This window comes from Globicephala melas, chromosome 11, assembly GCF_963455315.2.
Source record: "Globicephala melas chromosome 11, mGloMel1.2, whole genome shotgun sequence".
Taxonomy (NCBI): domain Eukaryota; kingdom Metazoa; phylum Chordata; class Mammalia; order Artiodactyla; family Delphinidae; genus Globicephala; species Globicephala melas.
Genome location: NC_083324.2, coordinates 57108533 through 57130857, shown reverse-complemented (window position 1 = coordinate 57130857; position 22325 = coordinate 57108533). Strand labels below are relative to the sequence as shown.

At 36.4% G+C, this 22325-nt stretch overlaps 1 protein-coding gene across 1 annotated transcript in view; it reads left to right on the top strand.

Annotated features, from left to right (window-relative positions):
• KHDRBS2 (KH RNA binding domain containing, signal transduction associated 2) overlaps positions 1 to 19734 on the top strand; it is a 699880-nt gene extending 680146 nt beyond the window's left edge. The window contains exon 9 of the mRNA XM_030840977.2: positions 18832 to 19734. Coding sequence (XP_030696837.1) covers positions 18832 to 18929 — 98 coding nt within the window. The 3' untranslated portion in view covers positions 18930 to 19734. The remainder of the gene's footprint in view (positions 1 to 18831) is intronic.
• Positions 19735 to 22325: the final 2591 nt, after the last annotated feature.

Sequence of the window (22325 nt, the reverse complement as noted above, 5' to 3'; positions counted from 1 at the left end):
TTTATAAGTAAACATTGTGTTATAGAACCAGGCATTTTAAATTCATTAAAAAAAAACTATGTTTAAATAATGGAAAATAAAATTTAGCCTTTTTTTGAACAAAGAGTGCCTTTTTGAACAAGTGTGTTTAAACAGTTAAATCTCAAATTTGATTTTGTCTAAAATTCACCTAATCGAAAGTCCACAAAAAATTATAATCCACATGCATTTAACAACTCTCTTGAGGAGCCAATAAAACAAGTCATAGGAAAGTTCTTTCATTACTTAACTTTCTGCTGAGTTAATAATACAATCATTTTAACTGAATGGGAGGCAAAAGTTGAGTGATTTATTGTCAGAATCTTGAAATGAACTGATCACGTACAAAAAAATATATTCTATATGATATAGATTTGTGTTTCGAATGTACAAAAAGAATATTTTTAAAAAACACAAAGTACAGAGTATAAAATTAAAAGCTGGGAGAACATTTTCTTGCCAACATGGAAATACACCAACTAGAAAGATATATATACAGGAGCTATGCCACCTTAGTGTGTCTTCATAGAATTTCCAGAGTTTAGGGAGATTTTATGTTTATTAAAAGAGGGCATGGATTTATAAAAAAGACTAAGATACATTGTTCTAAAATAAGTGTGTTACACTTCATTTATCAAATATGTCATAATTTATTGAATGACTCAATGGGAACTGATATATATGAATTGCTGAAAAACTATGCCATTTGTTGAAAATGTAATTTTAATTATTGATGACTAATAACTGATGTCTTTTTGTATTGAACAAATTACTTAACCATACTGGTACCTTATCAAACATTTAGCTCAGTTGTAAGACATGCCAAGAAGAAGAAAAAAAAAAGTAGGTCAATCTCTCTGGTGTCTGGTCATTGTCGAAGAAGATTTCAGGGGCAACCCCTTCAGTCTCAGGGGACTGACAGACACCCAGGAGGCTTTCAGCATTTGGAAGTTCCAGCAGGGATAGGTCCAGTCATGGGCAAAGAGCTAAGATTCACGTTGCTGAGAAGACCAGGAAAAGCAAACAAAGAGACTAGAGTGGGTGCCCAGAGTCAGGCCAAACTTCACCAGTTAAGGGCACAGTTCTCCATAAAAGTGTCCTCACTTTACACACAGACACAAGTTTGGGTTACCCCAGGTCACCCTTACTTCTGACCAGCTGGCTACAAATTTGGAGGTTCCCACTACCTCCTTAGGTTTGATAATTTGCCAGAATAACTCATAGAACTAAGGAAAGTGATATACTTACAGTTAACTTTATTATAGCAATAGGATAGATAGCAAAACCAGCAAAGGGAGAGACACATAGGGCAAGGTCTGGAAGGATCCCAAATGTGAAGCTTTCAAAACCTTCAAGGCAGTGTTATCCTCCTGGCAACATTGATGTGTAGCAATGAAAAGTATTGCCAACAAGAGAAGCTTATGTAAATCTCAGTGCCCAGAGTTTTTTATCATTGTTTTATTATATAGGCATGATGGATTATATCATCTTATCTCCAGCCTCGTATCCTCCCCAGGGTGGACTGGTATCACATGGTAAAGGCCCAAACCCTCTAATCTCATAGTTGATCTTTCTGGCATGACCACCCCCCAGCCTGAGTCATCTTGTTAGCATAAACTATCAGGTCAGGTGTGGTCAGAGGGGTCCACCATGCATAACCAAGACACTCCACTTACTCTAGGAAATTCCAGAGTTTAAAGGTTACCTTGTGGTAACCAGGGACAAAGGTGGCCAAAATTGTTTTCACACAGGTGTTGAGATGAGGGCACCAATCTGAGAAAGCAGGCAGAGGCTTGTGGGGCAAAATCAGAGGGAGCCAGAGCTGGTCAAGCAGTGAGGGTAGCATTCTGCTGAGTTTAAAGTCTGATTTGTATTTTTAACTCCCCAAACTTGTAGTTGGTCTGAGAATACAATCTGGGCTCATTTCTATTATCATGTATAGAAATGACAGATGTTGTGAGTGAGGGTGGGGGGTGGCATGTGTAAGGAAATCCAGAAACTACAGGTTCAGTCTCTGTCTACAAAGGTATGCCACCAAGCCCACTGTCTTCACTGAATTAAAGACGTTATTGGACTTCTTTGAGAAGAGGATCATAAAATATTATTTTTTATCATCATTCTTATTCTTCCTTCCATTATTTCTCATAAAGTCCTTATGTGCATTTCAAAAGAAAAAGTTTATGACCAAATTCTGCAGGTTTTGATCGGTTCAGAATTTTATTCAACAATAATTGAAGTATTGTTTTTGGCTCATGTCAGAGAAGCTTCTACATTGTGTCCAATTATCATTCACCATTGTTTTTTTGGAAATCTTTCTAACTGGGTTATTTATTTCCTTTTAATTTAGATGGGATCTTAACTCCAAAGAAAGAAAAACATTACAAACTTAATTTAAAATATTGAGAACTTCTTTATTTGTCTACAGCAGCAAGATACTGTACAGCAGAGTCGAGAATAAAATATAAGTTAAAATTTCAAGCTACATATGCAATTTGTAGGGGATGATAATCAAGGGGTGATAATTAGAAATACAATAGTACACATAGAATCAAGTTATTATTAAATATGATAATATGTAAAATGTGCAGGGTAGGAGTTAAACAGACTAGACAGTTTAAAAATAAATAGCACCAGCTGATTAGCTCAAGATGGTGGAGTAGAAGGATGTGAGCTCACCCTCTTCTTACAAAAACACCAAAATCACAACTAACTGCTGAACAACCATTGTCAAAAACAATGCTGGAACCTACCAAAAAAAGACACCCTACATCCAAAGATAAATAAGAAGCCACAACAAGATGGTAGGAGGGGCACAACCACGATAAGATCAAATCCCATACCCACTGGTTGGGCAACCCACAAACTAGAAAACAAATATACCACAGAAGTTATCCCACAAGAGTGAAAGTTCTGAGCCCCACATCAGTCTTCCCAGCCTGGGGGTCCAGCAACAGGAGGAGGAGTCCCCAGAGAATCTGGCTTTGAAAGCCAGTGGGGTTTGATTTCAAGACTTTCACAGGACTGGGGGAAACAGAAACTCCACTCTTGGAGGGCACACACAAAGTCTTGTGTGCACCAGGACGCAGGGGAAGAAAGCAGTGACCCCATAAGACACTGGGCCAGACCTACCTGCTAGTGTTGGGAGGTCTCCTGCAGAGGTGGGGGGATGGCTGTGGCTCACTGCGGGGACAAAGACACTGGCAGCAACAGTTCTGGGAAGTACTCATCTGTGTGAGCCCTCCTGGAGATCACCATTAACCTCACCAAACAGCCTGCATGCTCCAGTGTTGGATTGCCTCAGGCCAAAAAACTATCATGGAGGGAAAACAGCCCCATCCATGAGCAGACAAGTGGATTAAAGTTTTACTGAGCAGGGCCTTGCGCCAGAGGGACAAGACCCAATTTTACCCACCCCCAAGTTCCTCCTATCAGGAAGCTTACACAAACCTCTTAATAGCCTCATCCACCAAAGGGCAGACAATAGAAGCAAGAAGAAATAAAATCCTGCAGCCAGCAGAATGGAAACCACAATCAGAGAAAGAAAAAATGAAATGGCAGAGAAATATGTTCCAGATGGAGGAACAAGATAAAACCCCAGAAAAACAACTAAGTGAAGAGGAGATAGGCAAATTTCCAGAAAAAGATTTCAGAATGATGATAGTGAAGATGATCCAGGATCTCAGAAAAGGAATGGAGGCAGGATCAAGAAGATGCAAGAAATGTGACCAAGAAGAACTAAAGAACAGACAAACAGAGATAAGCAATACAATAACTGAAATGAAAAACACACTAGAAGGAATCAATAGCAGTATAACTTAGGCAGAAGAACGGTTAAGTGACTAGGAAGACAGAATGGTGAAAATCACTGCCATGGAACAGAATAAAGGAGAAAGAATGAAAAGAAATGAAGACAGTCTAAGAGACCTCTGGGACAACAATAAACATACCAATATTCACATTATAGGGGTCCCAGAAGGAAAAAAGAGAGAGAAAGGTCCTGAGAAAATACTTGAAGAGACAATAGCTGAAAATATACCTAACATGGGAAAGGAAACTGTTACTCAAGTCCAGGAAGCAGAGAGTCCCAGGCAGGGTAAACCCAAGAAGGAACATGCCGAGACACATAGCAATCAAATTGACAAAAATTAAAGACATAGAAAAATATTAAAAGCAACAAGGGAAAAACAACAAATAACATATAAGGGAATTCCCATGAGGTTATTGGCTGATTTCTCAGCAGAAACTCTGCAGACAAGAAGGGAGTGGGGTGATATATTTAAGGTGATGAAGGGGAAGAATCTACAACCAAGAATACTCTAGCCAGAAAGACTCTAATTCAAATTTGATGGCAAAATCAAAAGCTCCACAGATAAGCAAAAGCTAAGAGAATTCAGCACCACCAGACCAACATTGCAACAAATGCTAAAGGAAATTCTCTAGGTGGGAAAGAAACCAGCAACTTTAAAAAACTTTGTACATATATAGACTGCTATGTCAACACGTCATGGGAACAGCAAACCCCCAAACTACAATAGATACACACATACAAATAAAAAGTAACCGAAACACAACAATAAAGATGGTCATCAAACCACAAGAGAGGAGAGGAAGGAAAGAAAAAAGACCTACATAAACAAACCCAAAACAATTAAAATGGCAATAGGAACATACATATTGATAATTACCTTAAATATAAATGGATTAAATTCTTCAACCAAAAGACAGAGACTGGCTGAATGGATACAAAAATAAGACATGTGTATATGCTGTCTACAAGAGACCCAACTTCAGGCATAGGGACACATACAGACTGAAAGTGAGGGGATGGAAAAATGTAAGCCATGCAAATAGAAATCTAAAGAAAGCTGGACTAACAATACTCATATCAGACAAAATAGGCTTTAAAATAAAGACTGTTATAAGAGACAAAGAAGGACACTACATAATGATCAAGGATCAGTGCAAGAAGAAGATATAACAATTGTAAATATCTATGCACCCAACATAAGAGCATCTCAATATATAATGCAAATACTAACAGCCATAAAAGGAGAAATTGACAGTAACAGAGTAATAGTGGGGGACTTTAACACCCAAATTACAACAATGGATAGATTATCCAGACAGAAAATCAGTAAGGAAGTACAGACCTTAAATGACACATTAGACCAGATGGACTTAATTTATAGAGCATTCCATCCAAAAGCAGCAGAATACACATTCATCTCACATGCACATGGAACATTCTCCAGGATTGACCACATGCTGGGTCACAAAGCAAGCCTTGGTAAATTTAAGAAAACTGAAATCATATCAAGAAACTTTTCTGACCACAATGCTATAAGATTAAAAATAAACTACAAGAAAAAAATGTAAAAATCACAAGCACATGGAGGTTAAACAATATGCTACTAAACAACAATGTATCACTGAAGAAATCAAATAGGAAATAAAAAAAACCTGGCAACAAATGAAGATGAAAGTACAATGATCCAAAGCCTATGGGATGCAGCAAAAGCAGTTCTAAGAGGGAAGTCTATAGCAATAAAATCTTACCTCAGGAAAGAAGAAAAATCTCAAATAAACAACCTAAACTTACACCTAAAGCTACTAGAGAAAGAACAAACAAAAACTAGTTAGTAGAAGGAAAGAAATCATAAAGATCAGAGCAGAAATAAATTGAGGTGAAGAAAACAGTAACAAAGATCAGTGAAACTAAAAGCTGGTACTTTGAAAAGATAAAGAAAATTGATAAACTTATAGCTAGACTCATCAAGAAAAAAAGGGAGAGGACTCAAATCAATAAAATTAGAAATGAAAAAAGAGAAGTTACTACAGACACCACAGAAATACAAAGGATTATAAGAGAATACTTTGAACAACTGTATGCTAATAAAACAGATAACCTGGAAGAAATGGACAGATTCTTAGAAAGGTACAATCTCCCAAGACTGAACCAGGAAGAAAGAGAATATATGAACAGACAATTCACAAGCACTGTAATTGAAACTGTGATTTTAAAACTCCCTACAAACAAAAGTCCAGGACTAGATGACTTCACAGGGAAATTTTATCAAACGTTTAGAGAAGAGTTAACACCCATCCTTCTGAAACTGTTCCAAAAAATTGCAGAGGAAGGAAAACTCCCAAACTCATTCTATGAGCCACATTTACCCTGATACCAAAGCCAGACAAAGGTACCACAAAAAAAGAAAATTACATGCCAATATTACTGATGAACATACACACAAAAATCCTCAACAAAATACTAACAATCTGAATCCAACAATACATTAAAAGGGTTATACACCATGATCAAATGGGATTTATCTCAGTGATGCAAGAATTTTACAATAACCAGAAATCAGTGTGATACACCATATCAACAAATCAAAGAATAAAAACCATTTGATCATCTTAATAGATGCAGAAAAAGCTTTTGACAAAATTCAACACTCATGTATGATAAAAACTCTCCAGAAAGTGGACATAGAGGGGACTTACCTCAATGTAATAAAGGTCACATATGACAAACCTACAGCTAACATCATACTCAACAGTGAAAAGCTGAAAGCATTTCCTCCAAGATCGGGAACAAGACAAGGATGTCCACTCTCACCACTTTTTTTTTTTTTTTTTGCGGTACGCGGGACTCTCACTGTTGTGGCCTCTCCTGTTGCGGAGCACAGGCTCCGGACACGCAGGTTCAGCAGCCATGGCTCACGGGCCCAACCGCTCCGCGGCATGTGAGTTCCTCCCGGACCGGGGCACGAACCCGTGTCCCCTGCATCGGCAGGCGGACTCTCAACCACTGTGCCACCAGGGAAGCCCAACTCTCACCACTTTTATTCAACATAGTTTTGGAAGTCCTAGCCCTGGCAATCAGGGAAGAAAAGGAAGTAAAGGGAATCCAAATTGGAAAAGAAGTAAAACTGTCACCGTTTGCAGATGACATGATCCAATGCATAGAAAATCCTAAAGATGCTACCAGTAAAGTACTAGAGCTCATCAATGAATTTGGTAATGTTGCAGGATACAAAATTAACATGCAAAAATCTGTTACATTTCTGTACAAAATCAATAAAAGATCAGAAAGAGAAATTCAAGAAACAATTCTATTGTTTGTTTCAATAGGAAACAAAAGAATCACAACAAAAAGAATAAAATACCTAGGAATAAACTTGCCTAAGGAGACGAAAGACCTGTACTCCAAAAACTATAAGACATTGATGAAAGAAATCGAAAATGGCACAAACAGATGGAAAGATAAACCATGTTTCTGGATTGGAAGAATCAGTATTGTCAAAATGACTATTCGATCCAAGGCAGTCTACAGATTCAATGCAATCCGTATCAAATTACCAATGACACTTTTTCACAGAACCAGAACAAAAAATCTTAAAACTTGTATGGAGACACAAAAGACCCTGAATAGCCAAAGCAATCTTGAGAAAGAAAAATGGAGCTGTATGAATCTGGTTCTCTGACTTCAGACTACACTACAAAGCTATAGTCATCAAAACAGTATGGTACTGGCACAAAAATGGAAAAGGACAGAAAGCCCAGAAATAAACCCATGCCCTATGGTAAATTAATCTACAATAAAGGAAGCAAGACTATACAATGGAAGAAAGACAGTCTCCTCAATAAATGGTGCTGGGAGAACTGGACAGCTATATGTAAAAAATGAAATTAGAACATTCTTTAACACCATACACAAAAATAAACTCAAAATGGATTAAAGACCTAAATGTGAGACCAGATACTGTAAAACTCTTAGAGGAAAACATTGGAAAAAGACTCTCTGACATAAATCGCAGCAATATCTTTTTTGATCTGTCTCCCAGAGTAATGGAAATAAAAACAAAAATAAACAAATGGGACCTAAGCAAACTCAAAAGCTTTTGCACAGCAAAGGAAACCATAAACAAAACGAAAAGACAACCCACAGAATGGAAGAAAATATTTGCAAATGATGTGACCGACAAGGGATTTGTCTCCAAAATTTACAAACAGCTCATGCAGCTTAATATCATAAATACAAACACCTCAATCAAAAACTGGCAGAAGACCTAAATAGACATTTCTCCACAGAAGACATACAGAGGGCCTAGAGGCAAATGAAAAGATGTTCAGTATCACTAATTATTAGAGAAATGCAAATCAAAACTGCAATGAGATATCACCTCACCCCAGCAGAATGGCTATCATCAAAATATCCACAAACAACAAATGCTGGAGAGGGTGTGGAGCAAAAGGGACCCTCCTACACTGTTGGTGGGAATGTAAATTGGTGTGACCACTATGGAAAACAGTATGGAGGTTCCTTAAGAAACTAAAAATACAACTACCATATGACCCTGCAATCCCACTCCTCAACATGTATCCAGAGGAAAACATGGTCTGAAAAGATATATGCACCCCAATGTTCACTGCAGCACTCTTTACAATAGCCAAGACATGGAAGCAACTTAAATATCCATCAACAGAGAAATGGAGAAAGAAGATGTGGTACATACATTCAATGGAATATTACTCAGCCATTAAAAACAATGACATAACGCCATTTGCAGCAACATGGATGGACCTAGAGATTGTCACATTGAGTGAAGTAAGTCCAGCAGAGAAAGAGAAATATTGTATGATATCACTTATATGCAGAATCTAAAAAAATGATAAAAATGAATTTTTTACAAAATAGAAACAGATTCATAGCCTTAGAGAGTGAACTTATGGTTACCAGAGGGATGGGTGACGGGGAGGGATAGTTAGGGAGTTTGGGATTAGTATGTACATATTGCTGTATTCTAAATGGATGACCAATAAGGACCTACTGTATAGCAAAGAGAACTCTGCTCAATATTATGTAGCAACCTAAATGGGAAAAGAATTTGAAAAATAATAGATATATGTATACATTTAACTGAATCTCTTTGCTGTACACCTGAAACTAACACAATATTGTAAATCAACTATGTTCCAATATAAAATAAAAAATAAAAAAATAAATTAAAAAAATAAAATAAAAATAAATAGCACCACCACCAAAGAGAGGAGTGTTATACTAATCACAGCATATTTAAATTACAGTGTGAGTCTTATTTCAAATTGTGGTGGCCTCACCTGGTAACATACAAGCTTGTAAAAAACACTCATTGCATGTTAAACTACTTGGAATGCTTTCTTGGCACAGCCTTAAGTTTGTTGGGCATTTTTTTAACCCTCCTGGAGCTTACAGAATAGCAGTAGTTCAAATAACTTAATCTTAGTCACAGAAGATAAAATTGCAAAACCACACTGTTATTTGGAAATTAGGTATATACATGAAGTAAGTTTGTGGGTACTAAACAAGGGTATGTATAAAAATGCAGTAAAGTTAAGAAAAATGCCCCAGGATTTCCATATCTAGACTGAAAAAAGAAACTGGAAGAGGATTTAATTCTCATATTATAAAAACCAGCCATGGTCACAGACACACATTCCATTGTGCTGAATTTAAGTTAATAGAGAAATATCAAACACGAACTATTGGGCCACAAATGTATTTCAGAATTTTTTCTCAAAGTTTCTACAATGTTCCTCATTATAGATTATTCATATATTTATCAACTGTCTTTCTGAATTTACCCATTTATATTTTCAATATGTACCACATTTTAAACATTCATATTTGTTGTTTATGTTAAGTTTGGACTTTGGAGATAGATTTTATTTGTTTCATGGTCCATATAGCCGGTTGGAAATACATACTTTCAAAAGCCACTTAGGGACTTCACCTAAGAACATCTTCAAGGACTAAAATGGATCTCACCACTCTGAGGAAAATTTTGGTATTTAGGACAAGTTCCCCAGTAACCAAGAGAAGCACTTCAAAAGTCCCAATGACCAAACCCGTCTCTGGCTTGTGGGAGCACTACCAGAAAACATCATCATTCTTAAAATGAATCAAAATAGTGAGTGATCAAAAAATCTAATCCATAAGCATTTACTCATTGTTAAGGAAAATGTAAGTTTTTCTCAGTATGTTAAACAGTGTAAAATCATTAATTTGCCAAAATTTAACAGGTATCTAAAGTTTGGGTCTTTTGTACTTGAAACCTTAAACTGGTTTGTTTTACTGGTTCCTTCTCCTAATTGGTCCATTTCCATGCAAAAATAAGATGACCTTCCTTTTGAGAAAAAGATTTTAAAGTCTTAAATTTATCAGCAACATTACTTCTGTTTTGAAACACAAGAATTTTTTTCAATAAACAACATAGAATACTTGTACTTTAAATGATCACCAGTCATCAACTCTAATGTCTAAAATGAAGTCAAGTTTCAGACCATGTTAGGCCTTGTGTGGAATTCCTTGTTAAAAAATTTGGACTGATCTTGAGTATGCTACAAGAGCAAGTGAACAGGCCTAATCAATTGCATTTGGACAAGTTCCTCTCTCAAGAAGGTGGAGAAGAGTAGGGAATGTATACATACACACACATGTATATACACACACACAGTAGGGAATATATATATGTATATGTACAATAGAACATATATACATTATGGCATATATATACATATATATATACATATATATGTATATATGCTTAAAATCATAGAAAAACACAAAAGATAACAAGGTAGCTGAGTTCTCTAGGCAAAGAGGATAATGGCTTGCCAGGGAATAAGATTAGTGGAGATAGGAAGAAATGAGTGAGTGAAACACATATTAAGGAAGAAAAGAAAAAGCTTTATTATTGCTTAGATCTACTGAGCAAAATTGAGAAGATGCAAAGGGTTTTCGATGTATAACTAGGTAAGTTGTAGGTAATAGCCTTATTCACTGAAATACGAAACTTAGAGTATTAAGTAGCATGGAGAAAAAGACGTTTAATTTTGAAAAAGTTGAGTTTGAGAAACTTGAGGAGATATCCCACAGGCATTTAGATATGCATGTCAGAAGCTCAGAATAGTTTCTGACAATTAAAATGTGCCATCAGTATGTAGATGAAGAGACTTGCTGACTTGCCAAAGAGGCCTTTCAACAAGAAAGAGGCAGAACTAGAACTCAAAAGCATTCCTGGCTATAGGACTCATAGGACTTCCATTCAAACTGAAGGGATCCATCTGAGGGAGGTCTACGACTTCTTTTTGTGTACAAAATGAAGATGTAAAATATTTAAATTTAATTAATTTATTCAATAAGTAATTACTGAGTACCTGTCATGTGTGTCTTAAAACTCCAGAGTTGGGAATGGAGTACAGTCCTTTATTATTCTCTAAATGGGTTATCTCAAGTGTTACTTGTTTCTAACAGGGAATGTCTAATTAAAAATTCATGACAGTGGTAATAGCTGTAATTGCTTCCCAGATGCTGCCTGAATTTCCAGAGAGTATAAATGATAGAGAACTGAAATTTCACTCTTCTTAGAACATAACTCATTATGTTTATCTCTGAAAAGAAATGTTGATCATCCATATTTCTCCTTCAGTACTATTCTGTTTTACCCTTTGCATCTTAAAACAATAAACTCTGCAATTACATATAGTGACAATACAAATTGTGTGGATGAAATTGTTGAACCATTAGGTTCTAATATTCCATTAATATCTAAAGATGCTCAGAGCAGATCAGTTAACCCTGCCTTCCACTTTAAACACTTAGATTTGCACCTTAGCAAATTCACTTCAAGCAGCCTACATTTTTGCTAACAAAATTAAAGCTACAGTCTCCTGATTTAGCTAATCAATTGTTTGTTGTTGGAATCACCAATTATTATTATTATTTTTTAAGATTTAATTTTATTTACTTTTGGCTGTGTTGGGTCTTCATTGCGGTGCTTGGGCTTCTCCTTACGGTGGCTTCTCTTCTGGAGCACAGGCTCTAGGCGCACAGGCTCAGTAGTTGTGGTGCATAGGCTTAGTATCTCTGTGGCACGTGGGATCTTCCAGGACCAGGGATTGAACCCATGTCCCCTGCATTGGTAAGTAGATTCTTATCCACTGCCCCACCAGAAAAGTCCTGGAATCACCAATTATTATATAATCAGAAGGGAGTAAAATAAATTGTCTTATTTTCTAGCCAAGAAAAGAAAAGGAAAAAGAGTGGAAATCAGCAGCTTCTTTCAGATGAAAAGGATAGTGGAAAGATGGTGAGACAATTACAAATAAAAATTCTGGGCTTTCCCAACAACTAAACTTTCTGAGCTATAGTTTTCTCATCTTTAAAAAGAAGACAACATTAGCACCCATCTTGGAAGAAAATTTTATTAGCTAATAATACACATAAAATGCCTAGCAGTATGCTTGACACCTAGAAGTATCTTCATTTTTGAGGTAAGATAGGTATTTTAAAATTAAAGAAAATGGACATTGTTATTTTAGTGAGTTACAACAGCAACTAGAAAACATCTAACCTAACATATTCCCTTTGGGAATAAATAGCCATAAAGCAACATGTACTTAAATATTTGAAATATGCTTTTAAATAGAAAGATATTTCTCTAAGAAATGAGAAACCTGAGCCCAACAAACTGAGTGGCTCAGAGCCAGTGTGAACGTTAATCAACCTGTTGTAATGCTCTTAAATGATTAAAACCAAAGACACTAGTGGCTTGTAATAGTAGAGATTAATTTAGATTTCTTACATTAGTTGTGTTTTTTGCAAATTGGTTTACAGTATACCAAAAATAAATAGCAAGAGCTGTCCTTTTTTGTTGTAGTGTGATTAAAAAAATTTTTTTGAGATTCTTTTTCAGATCTCAGAAATATAAATAACTAGCTATCTAGGTCTAGCAAAGTGTGAGCATAAGAGCTATGTCCTTGGTAATCTTTATGACACCCCATATCCTTTCTGAACTATTCTCTAAAGTTAGTTTATTTTGAAGGTGGCATGTTAAACCTACTTCCAGAGAGATAGATAAGCATTAAAAGTTTACTTTCCAGATAAATAATGCTGACTTTTCATAAATTGGTGCCTTGTTCTTGTGCTTCATTTTTTCGCCCCCAACAACCTCAATGTTTATAGTATCTCTGGAGCACTCAGAAAACACCATTTTGCAAGTTTAAAAATCATCAAGATTTTTCTTTCCCACTCTGAATGCTCCCCAAAGTATCTAGTCCCATGGCAGGAATGAGAGAACATTGAGATATAAATGCCACTTAATAGTCCTGATTCTGCTGAGAACAGAATATTTGAAATGCAATAGTTTTTAAGTCACTAGAGTAACATTTAATGCACAAGAAGAGTTACCTGGGTAATTTACACCACTTTATCAAAATAAAATGTTCCTCAATGATGCTTATTAGCATGTAATGGAGATTACACACTATGCATTCCGTAAAACTTGAATCAACTGGGTAAAAAAATCAGTCTGAGTTTAAAAAAACAGAGATGGGATAATTTTTTAAAAGAAATATTGATATATTTCAAATATATAAAACACTATAACCTAATTCTAACAATGTGTTTCTGAATGAGTCCTGTTTTACTTATTTTGCATAATTGATTTTTAAATTCCTTTTTAGTTAATAACGTCATTTATTTATATGTAGCTTACAAGTATTTATGGTGTCCTTACTACTTCTTTGTCACTGTAGAAAGTCTTTCCTTTCATAGATCTTAGAATCCAGTTTAAAAAACCAGACCAGATGATACAAAATAATTAATACAGGAAAGTTTCTAAAGAATGTGAGTTCTCCTAAATAGGTTAAACAGTACCTGAATTCTTAGTTATGCCATATATTTGCTCAGAAAATTACTTCTTTGAAATGATTCAGTGTTAGAGTTCTATCCAAGTTCAATTGAATGATGGAAGTTAGTAGCTCCCTTCTCTACGCTTTCCTCAGCATTTTCTTCAAATATCAGTTACAATTGTGCTATAATCTATGACATTTCATGTTAGTGTTGTCCTGTGATCTCCTTAAGGCTCCTTAAACTATCTTCATATGCAGGGTTTAATACAAGGACTGGTATAGGAGATCTTTAGTGAAGAAAAAACAAGAAAATGTTATCTAATGAATGTTTTATTTGACCCCTTTCCTTCCTATTCATATACCATATGGCACATTAAAATCTGGATTGGGAAACCCAGAATTGGAAATTCAATCAAGTCAGTTGAACTCTATTTTTCATATCTTCATTTGCTTTTTCCAGATCCACAATTCTGTAAACCATTCCAGTAATTTCCAATTTGACAAACAGTTATTTTGCACCTTCTCTAAGGAATAATGTATTTATTTGCTCTGTTTATATGCATAGACTACCTAGTGTCTCTCAGATGACAATCATCCTGATACTGAGAGAATTTTACTTCATCATTTTCCGAAAGTAAAAAGAAATATCTCTAAACCTTATTGTTTGTAATGATTTCTTTAATGACGTCCTTCATGGGAATAGAAACACTTGGCCAGAACTCCAAAATTTGTATGAAGTCCCAAAACATTTAAATACACTTTGCTGAATAGTTGAAGCCCAAGAAGACAGATAAATTCTAAGTCCATTCCTGGGCCTTTATAACTTCACATGTTAGAGAATTCCCATCATCAAGTCTTTATAATGATTTGTCTATTCCTATGTGCAAGGTTCCATGATGGACTCAAGTTAGAATCCCTCTGGATTTCTAAGAATCACTTCTATCTCTGAAGTAATCCAAGTGCTTCTGGTGAGCAGTGAGGATATTGGCTGACCACACAAGCTCAATGGCACACTATATGATTCATGACAAAGGAAAAATATTCGAGTCAGTGCTCTCCAGTCCAGACACAAAGACCATAACTTCACTGAGAGAAGCTGGCTTGTATTGTAATGTGGTGACTTAAATGTGTGTCTAAATATAAACATTATGATATTAGGAAAAATATAGACCAAGGAAATTTGGCACAAACAGAAATAGTATTTCCCTGATCTCAATTATTATTGAGAACATGTAAACAATGGGCCCAAGATCTGAATTAAGTGAAATTAATCCTTGATTTCCTCTGCTAATGGTAAGGAATCTTAGAAAATCTAAAACTTACTTTGCCTGGTTAGGAATTCATTTTAGCTGCCTTTTTGGTTACTACTGAAGCTGAATCCAGCCTCTGTACCCCGACACCAAATTAAATCTCAGAGACAAAGTTTTGGGTGAAATAGAAAAGAATAGCTTTATCACTTTGCCAGGCAAAGGGGGCAACAACTGGCTGATGCCCTCAAAACTGTGTGTACCAACTTGGAGAGGGTAATGAGAAGTTTTATAGTAATGGTTCCAAGAGGAGTGATCAGCTTGTGGACATACTTCTGATTGGTTGGTGGTGAGGTAAGTAGGAGTCAATATCATCAATCTTCAGGTTCCAACTGGTCTGGGGTCTATGTGCTTGTGGGCAGCATACCATCTTTAACTATTAACTTCTTCCACCTCGTGGGGGTTTCAGTATCTGCAAAACAGCTCAAAGATATTGCTGTGTGTATCCCTTGATGGGGAACTAGGACCTTGCCCCAAAGCTGCACTATTGTTTCTCTTGACTATTTCACCCTTGTCTCTGCATCCTCTCCCTTCCCTAATTAACAACTGCTTGAATCTGCCCTTTGGAACTCAGTGAAGGCCATGGAGGCTGAATGAAGCCTATTTCTTGTAGTCAAACAAATGGGGGACACAAAAGGCTTTTGTGCACAGGAGCCCCACAGGGCCCTGCTCAGTATCACTTTTATGCTGGGCTAATAGTATTTCCCATTTTCCTAGCCTTCAGCAAGGAGGAAAGAGCATAGTATTAATTCACATACCAATAGAGAGTTATGAAAGAGCATATTTTTGTGCAATGAAAAAAGTTTTAACACTTTTTGTAATAGGACTCCGCTATGATTGTTTCATTGAATCTAATAGTGAAACACTTTTGATATTTAGCTAAATAAACCTCGTGAGTTAGAAGTCTGACTTTATAACAAATATATAAGATTCCTATTTATAGAACTTTTAAAATTAATGTTGAATTTCTTCAGCTCAACTGTTAGTGGTTTTGTTTTGTTTTGTTTTGTTTTTGTGGTACGCGAGCTTCTCACTGTTGTGGCCTCTCCCGTTGCGAAGCACAGGCTCCGGACGCGCAGGCTCAGCGGCCGTGGCTCACAGGCCCAGCCGCTCCGCGGCACGTGGGATTCTTCCGGACCGAGGCACGAACCCGCGTCCCTTGCATCGGCAGGCCGACTCTCAACCACTGCCCCACTAGGGAAGCCCCAACTGTTAGTGTTTTTAAGATTGTCATTGGAAGCTCTTTATGCCTCCTACTTCCCACATTTAGTGGATTATGTGATCCGCTATGCACTGCATATTTTTCCAGGTGCTGGGGATACAGCAGTGAACAGTGTCACTCTCCATTTTAATGTTGGTCAACAGTTTAAAAATGTAAGGTTTTGGGCTTCCCTGGTGGCGCAGTGGTTGAGAGTCCGCCTGCCGATGCAGGGGACACGTGCTCGTGCCCCCATCCGGGAAGATCCCACGTGCTGCGGAGTGGCTTGGCCTGTTAGCCATGGTCACTGGGCCTGCGCGTCCAGAGCCTGTGCTCTGCAATGGGAGAGGCCACAACAGTGAGAGGCCCACGTACAGCAAAAAAAAAAAAAAAAAAAAGTAAGGTTTTAGTCCATCAATTTGCTGCCCTGGAGTTTTAGATAAAGTCAAATAAAACCAAGTCAGTGAGTTTTCATTAGGCATATTTATTTGCGCGGTGGCAATTCCCCAAGATTATGCCAGTTTAAAAAGTTCTGACAAATCTGGGGGTAAATGTGGCAGGTAAGGCTGTCACTCTGCCTACTGTTGTTTCACTGTTTTGCAGGAACATTCAGATCTAAGAAACAATCCAGGACTTCCATCCCCTGGGAAAACTTGAAACCTATATCATTGCAGCTCCTAAAGCCCATAGATTGCAACCCAGGGATCTTTAACACTCTAGAACAAATGAAGCAAAAAGTGGTGCATTCCCTTTGCTAAAAATTAGTAATAAAACGGGGTAGATTTTACCTCCAAGAGGATAAAGGCACTGACATATTCTTGATTATTCATAGACAAAGTGTAAAATTCATATTATATAAGGCTGACAAGGTACTTTCTAGCTTTCAAACAAGATCCATTTTCCCTTCCAGTACATCAAAGAAACTTTTCTTTATTTCCAGTCAAGTACATACATAAAATTCTCCAAAATGTCTCTGTTGAGAAAGTCTAGCAGCTTAGGGGTAAATTGCTGTCTTCAAGAGATCACATGAAAAAGACCAACATCTATAATCTCCCCCCAAAAAAGGCAACATGATCTAGAGCGGGTCCTGTAAACCTTTCTTGTAAAAGCCCAGAGTGTAAATACTTCAGGCTTTGCAGGCAGTATGGTCTCTGTTACAATTACTCAAGTCTTCCTTTGTAGAGTGAAGGCAGCCACATACAATATGTTAATAAGTAAGCGTACCTGTATTCAAGTAAAACTTCATTTACGAAAACAGGCGGCTGGCCAAATTTGGCTCAAAGGCCTTAGTTTGCCAACCCCTGATCTAGGTAGATCTGTATTCTGACTGAAGATAACACGTCTCATATTTATTTAGGATCTCACTTCTATTTTGTGTCGTATCATATATTGAAATAATCATAAGCATGTACCTTAAATAGTGAAAGAGATGTAATTTTTCATTTATCATCAGATATCACTTGTAATAAAAGTATCCTGTTGAAGGATATCCTCAGAAACCTAATGTTCACCCTTTAATGCTATTTTCCCCTATATTGATCTAACTTTTGTTCATTTTTCTATATTATAGATCATTATTCCTTTCCTTATAGTATAGTAAGTACAATTTAAATTTTTCTTATTGTTTTTGCTAAAAACATTCTTAGAGGCACTTGAACTATCCAGGGGCATATGCCCTACATCAGTGGCCTCAATCTGCAGTGATTTTACAGTTACTTCCATTACCACCACCTTGTACACCAGCTATCAATGTCAGTTTGTCTACTTCTACTAATCCCTTTTCTTATATCCATACTTCCTCCCTCCGTAGCCCAATGCATAAAATCTGCTTTCTAATGAAGAACTGAATTCTTTCTGATTGAAAGACCCAGATAACCTAGTTTCTGGAACCACTTAAGTCACCATAAACCACTTGGCCCTTTGAAGGAGCACTACATTTCCCTTCTGCATACATAGACTTTAAGAAAGCTATTTTCCACAACACTCAAAAGGTTGGCTGCTTGTTTCTTGTCTGTTGGCTAGGTCCCAGAGCATTGAGGTTACTGGAAGTCAGATTAACAGATAAATGAGGAATTTTCCTAGTGTACTAATACCTCTTTATTTTCCAACTTGTTTTTCAAAAAACTGATAGATTTTTCTTTACTGATTTTGCTACTCCATATCCTCTTCTGTCTCACTGACATGGATAGTTTAGCACAATGAACCTCAACACTGGACGCTGAGTCATCTAGGCAAGCACTGAAAAAATACCAAACCCTAGGTCTCACCCTGTAGATTTTCTATGTTAATCAAGGGCTGAGAACCACTGGTTTCCTATATCCAGTTTCTTTTAGGAGTCTGTGCAAAGGATTAGGGAGGGGTGGTTTACCTTGATGCTCTTCTTTCTATTTAACACATAATAAATGGACTTTAACTTTCTCTGCTTTGAAAAATGCCCTGCAAGTTTAATTCCAAGTGGCTGTATTTCAAAATATATACTTTTTTGTATGATCTCACCATATGGAAAATGTAGTAAGTCTAGAGCCCTCAGTGTTAAGATCCTTTATTCTCTTTTCGGCTATTGCATCTTAAACAACTGTTTTTGATAACTGTGAAGCCAAGTGAATGCTACTGTCTTTCTCTTATTCATAGCACCAGAAGAATGGGCCATGACCCGCTCCAGCCTGAAGGCACCACCACCAAGGTCAGCCCGAGGGGGATACAGGGAGCACCCCTATAGTAGATACTGAGGGTTCTCCTCGCCTGTGACCTCACCTCAAAGACAATTCATAGCCTGTGGTCTCCACATAAACAGCAACATGACAAGTAATAGTCCTTTTTTTTGTTCCTATTCTAGGGATAACTGCTCATGGTTGCTCCCATATATTTGTTGTATTTCCCTGATACTGTTGGCGTGACACTGACACTAGTATTATTTTATGAAACAGACTAAAAGAAGCATTGGCAAGCATTGTCTATAAACCATTCAGTAGGATGATATTCTCTTGGTTGTTTTCATTGTTGTGTGTAATCATTTTTTTCTCTCTTTTTTTTTAAAGAAAGAGCATGAATCTGTTAACAGATTTTGAGTCTTAACAACTAGCAAAAACTTTGTTTAGGGTTGCTAAAAAACTGTAACATGATATTTGAACTAGCTATAATAAAGTTGTAGATAAGATGTTTTAACCTGTCTTTTAATAACAGTTAGTTGAAGCTGTTCGATATTAAATTTGTAAATTTAATTTTAAATGCTGTTTTAATGGGGTTGAAAACAAGCAGCTACTGTATGTATGTAGCTAACTGAATTTGTTTAGTGTTTTAACCTGTATTTGTTAAAAAAGAAAAACACACACACATAAAGTTCCATGTGTAAGCTTCTCTAAATAGGAAACCACACTTTGTCAAATATGTTTGCCATAATTTGTCAATAAAGCTGAAAACTTTTGTAAAAACTAAATTTGGAATTACTTGTTTTCTAGCTTTAAATGCCTGCTTTATTTCTTTTTCAAGAGATGCCTAAAATGTTTTCTATTTAAAAATTACAAAAATGAACCCAAGCCTGTTTTAAGATATTTGTGTAATACTTTAAAAGTGTATTAATAACTTATGGTTGTTAAATAATTTAAAAGTTAACAAACTAAACTGTTACATGAATCATGGTTAGTAAACACTAATGTATAACATGTTAATGGAAAAAAATGGATTTAGAATAATAAATGGATTTTAAACTATCCTCTAAGCTTTATCTTGCTAAACACAAATTCTGGTTGACTTGTTTGCATTAGCATGTCTCTCGTGAGAAAGAGTAATGGAGTATAAAGAGGTAAGATTACCACTTACCACTGTCTAAATGCCTAGTTCTTCAACCTTTGAGTTTCCCGCACATTAAATATCCCATCCAACATGTAAGCATTGTGTAGATTCACTTTATTTTCACTCAAAGGAGTGTGTGGACTTCATTTGCGTAGTTTATAACAATTTGTTTTGACAAACAAATCATCAGTGTCACTGGCCAGTTGTTGCTATTCAACCTCAAAAACTTTATTTGTAATTTTCAGTGCTAAATATCACCGCCCTTGAAGGCAGTTTAGAGGGCTGATAATTCTTTTGAGACTATCAGACTTGATGGCTGATGATTGTTAAGGAAATATGTCGCAGGACTCAAAGGATGACTAAACGTTAAACAGGTAACACTAATAGTAACTCTGTAATTTTGCTTATGCAACAGTAATGTTAAATATTCTCAGTTATTAAGTTCCTGATAGTTAAAAAAGTAAACCTACAAAAACATAACAAATAGGTCTATAGGTTATTAAAACAACTAATTAACATTAACTAGAGGCACCAAAATTATTTTACAATATATAACCCTCAAGGTAATAAACAGAACTAAAATTAGCAATAATAGTAATGCAATTCTTGCTAACATCAAACGTAAGCTAAATTTTGATGGAAAAAAGAATGTGAAAGACTCGATGGTAGGGATGAATGCCAAAACTGTTCATCTTTTAAATACAGTTTTTTGTTTATGGTGGCTTTTGTCAATGTAATTGGTTTACTTTTTTGCTGCTAAACAGTTTAGGCATATTGTTGTTCAGTTTTTGCAGCTGGAGTTGCATGCTAATAGTTTTATGAAGTGTGTGTCTGTCATCAATTAAATTTGTAATATTTGCCTTTCACAAAATGCTACTGAGTTATATTTAATTTGTGTTCTATTCTTTCTTACTATTTCAGGTACCCACAAGCAAAGAGCACATAATTGAATAGCAGGTGTGATGGGCTAAGAATGAGAGAGGTAAGCTTATTTTTATCTTGACATAGATAATCTTTAGCAACATGAAGCTATGTAGTAAGCTAAAACACCAAATGCCACTTGTTGAAATACTAAAAAGGTTTAGATTGTTGTCTAGAAACTGAGTTGTTTGTATCTTCTTTTAAAGAAAGTGATCTAACTTGGTGTTTACCTGGCAAGGCTTTCTGAGCTTATTCAGAAAGGTGAATTCATAGTTAATCTGCAACCCTTTTCCTTGCAATGAACTACTATATATTACCTCTTCTTAATTGTGCAGAGAAAGAGTATTAAAACTTTTATTCTGCAGACATAAGAAAAGGAAATCACAATTGTTGACTGAGATGGAGGGGATGGGAAAGGAAGCCTCATAACCAATCCCTTGCCTACCCTCTGTCAATAAGATGATATTTATTTAGTCAACTAAAATAAACTTATCATTATTTTCCCCATTTATCCCATTAGATTTATCAGTAAATTCCTTGTTTCTCATCTGCCATTCTATTTGATTCAGCAAATATTTACTAAGTACAAAGCACTACTGGAAATTGAGACTTGATTTCTATACACAAGGAGTTGAAAACTTTAGCCAATAAACCTCAGACTTACAACAATGCAAGGGCAGTTATGAGATCCACAGACAGACTTGAGAATTGAAATAGTCTTGCCAGGATGTTTGAAACAGGGATAAAATCCAAGTTTTCTCCTTCTAGGTCTGGTCCTCTTATCACTACACAGATATCCCTAATACAGTGTAGAGTTAAACAAATGCTGTAGGAGAGAGATGAGAGAGCCTGGAGATTCCTCATGACTACAGGGAGGCCAGAGACTGAGGGAACCATGGACTGAGAGGAGCAGCCTATGCATGGAGGTGGAGGGGAGGGCCGCCTGGGCAAGAGAACAGGCTGAGTCAGGTCTTGGAGTCCAAACAGTTCAGGAAGCAGGCTCCAAGGGGAGAAAAAACCTGTAATCCAGGTATCCTGCTTACTATTCTCCTTTGATCCTTTTTAAACAATAAGCTTGATCTTGTATAGCAATGACAGAGAAATCACTCGCAGTTTGTTACTATTTTGATACATTAATCTATAAGTTTTTGTGTCCATTGTAATTATTTTATCATTTCTGTTATTGTTGCTTTATAACCCATGGGTCTCTCACCATTCAGACTCGATCTTTCAATGCATTAACTCAGGGCAGGGCTATCACAGCAGAAACACCAGTGCTGAATAAGAGAAGAGAACATTCTTGGCTATTGAGTTTAAATTAAGAGTTTTTGAAGTTCAATAACCACGATTTGTGAGAAAGGGGATTTTGAGTTTCAGAAGCTTGTGTTTTGAGTAGGTTCTGAGTAGGACAC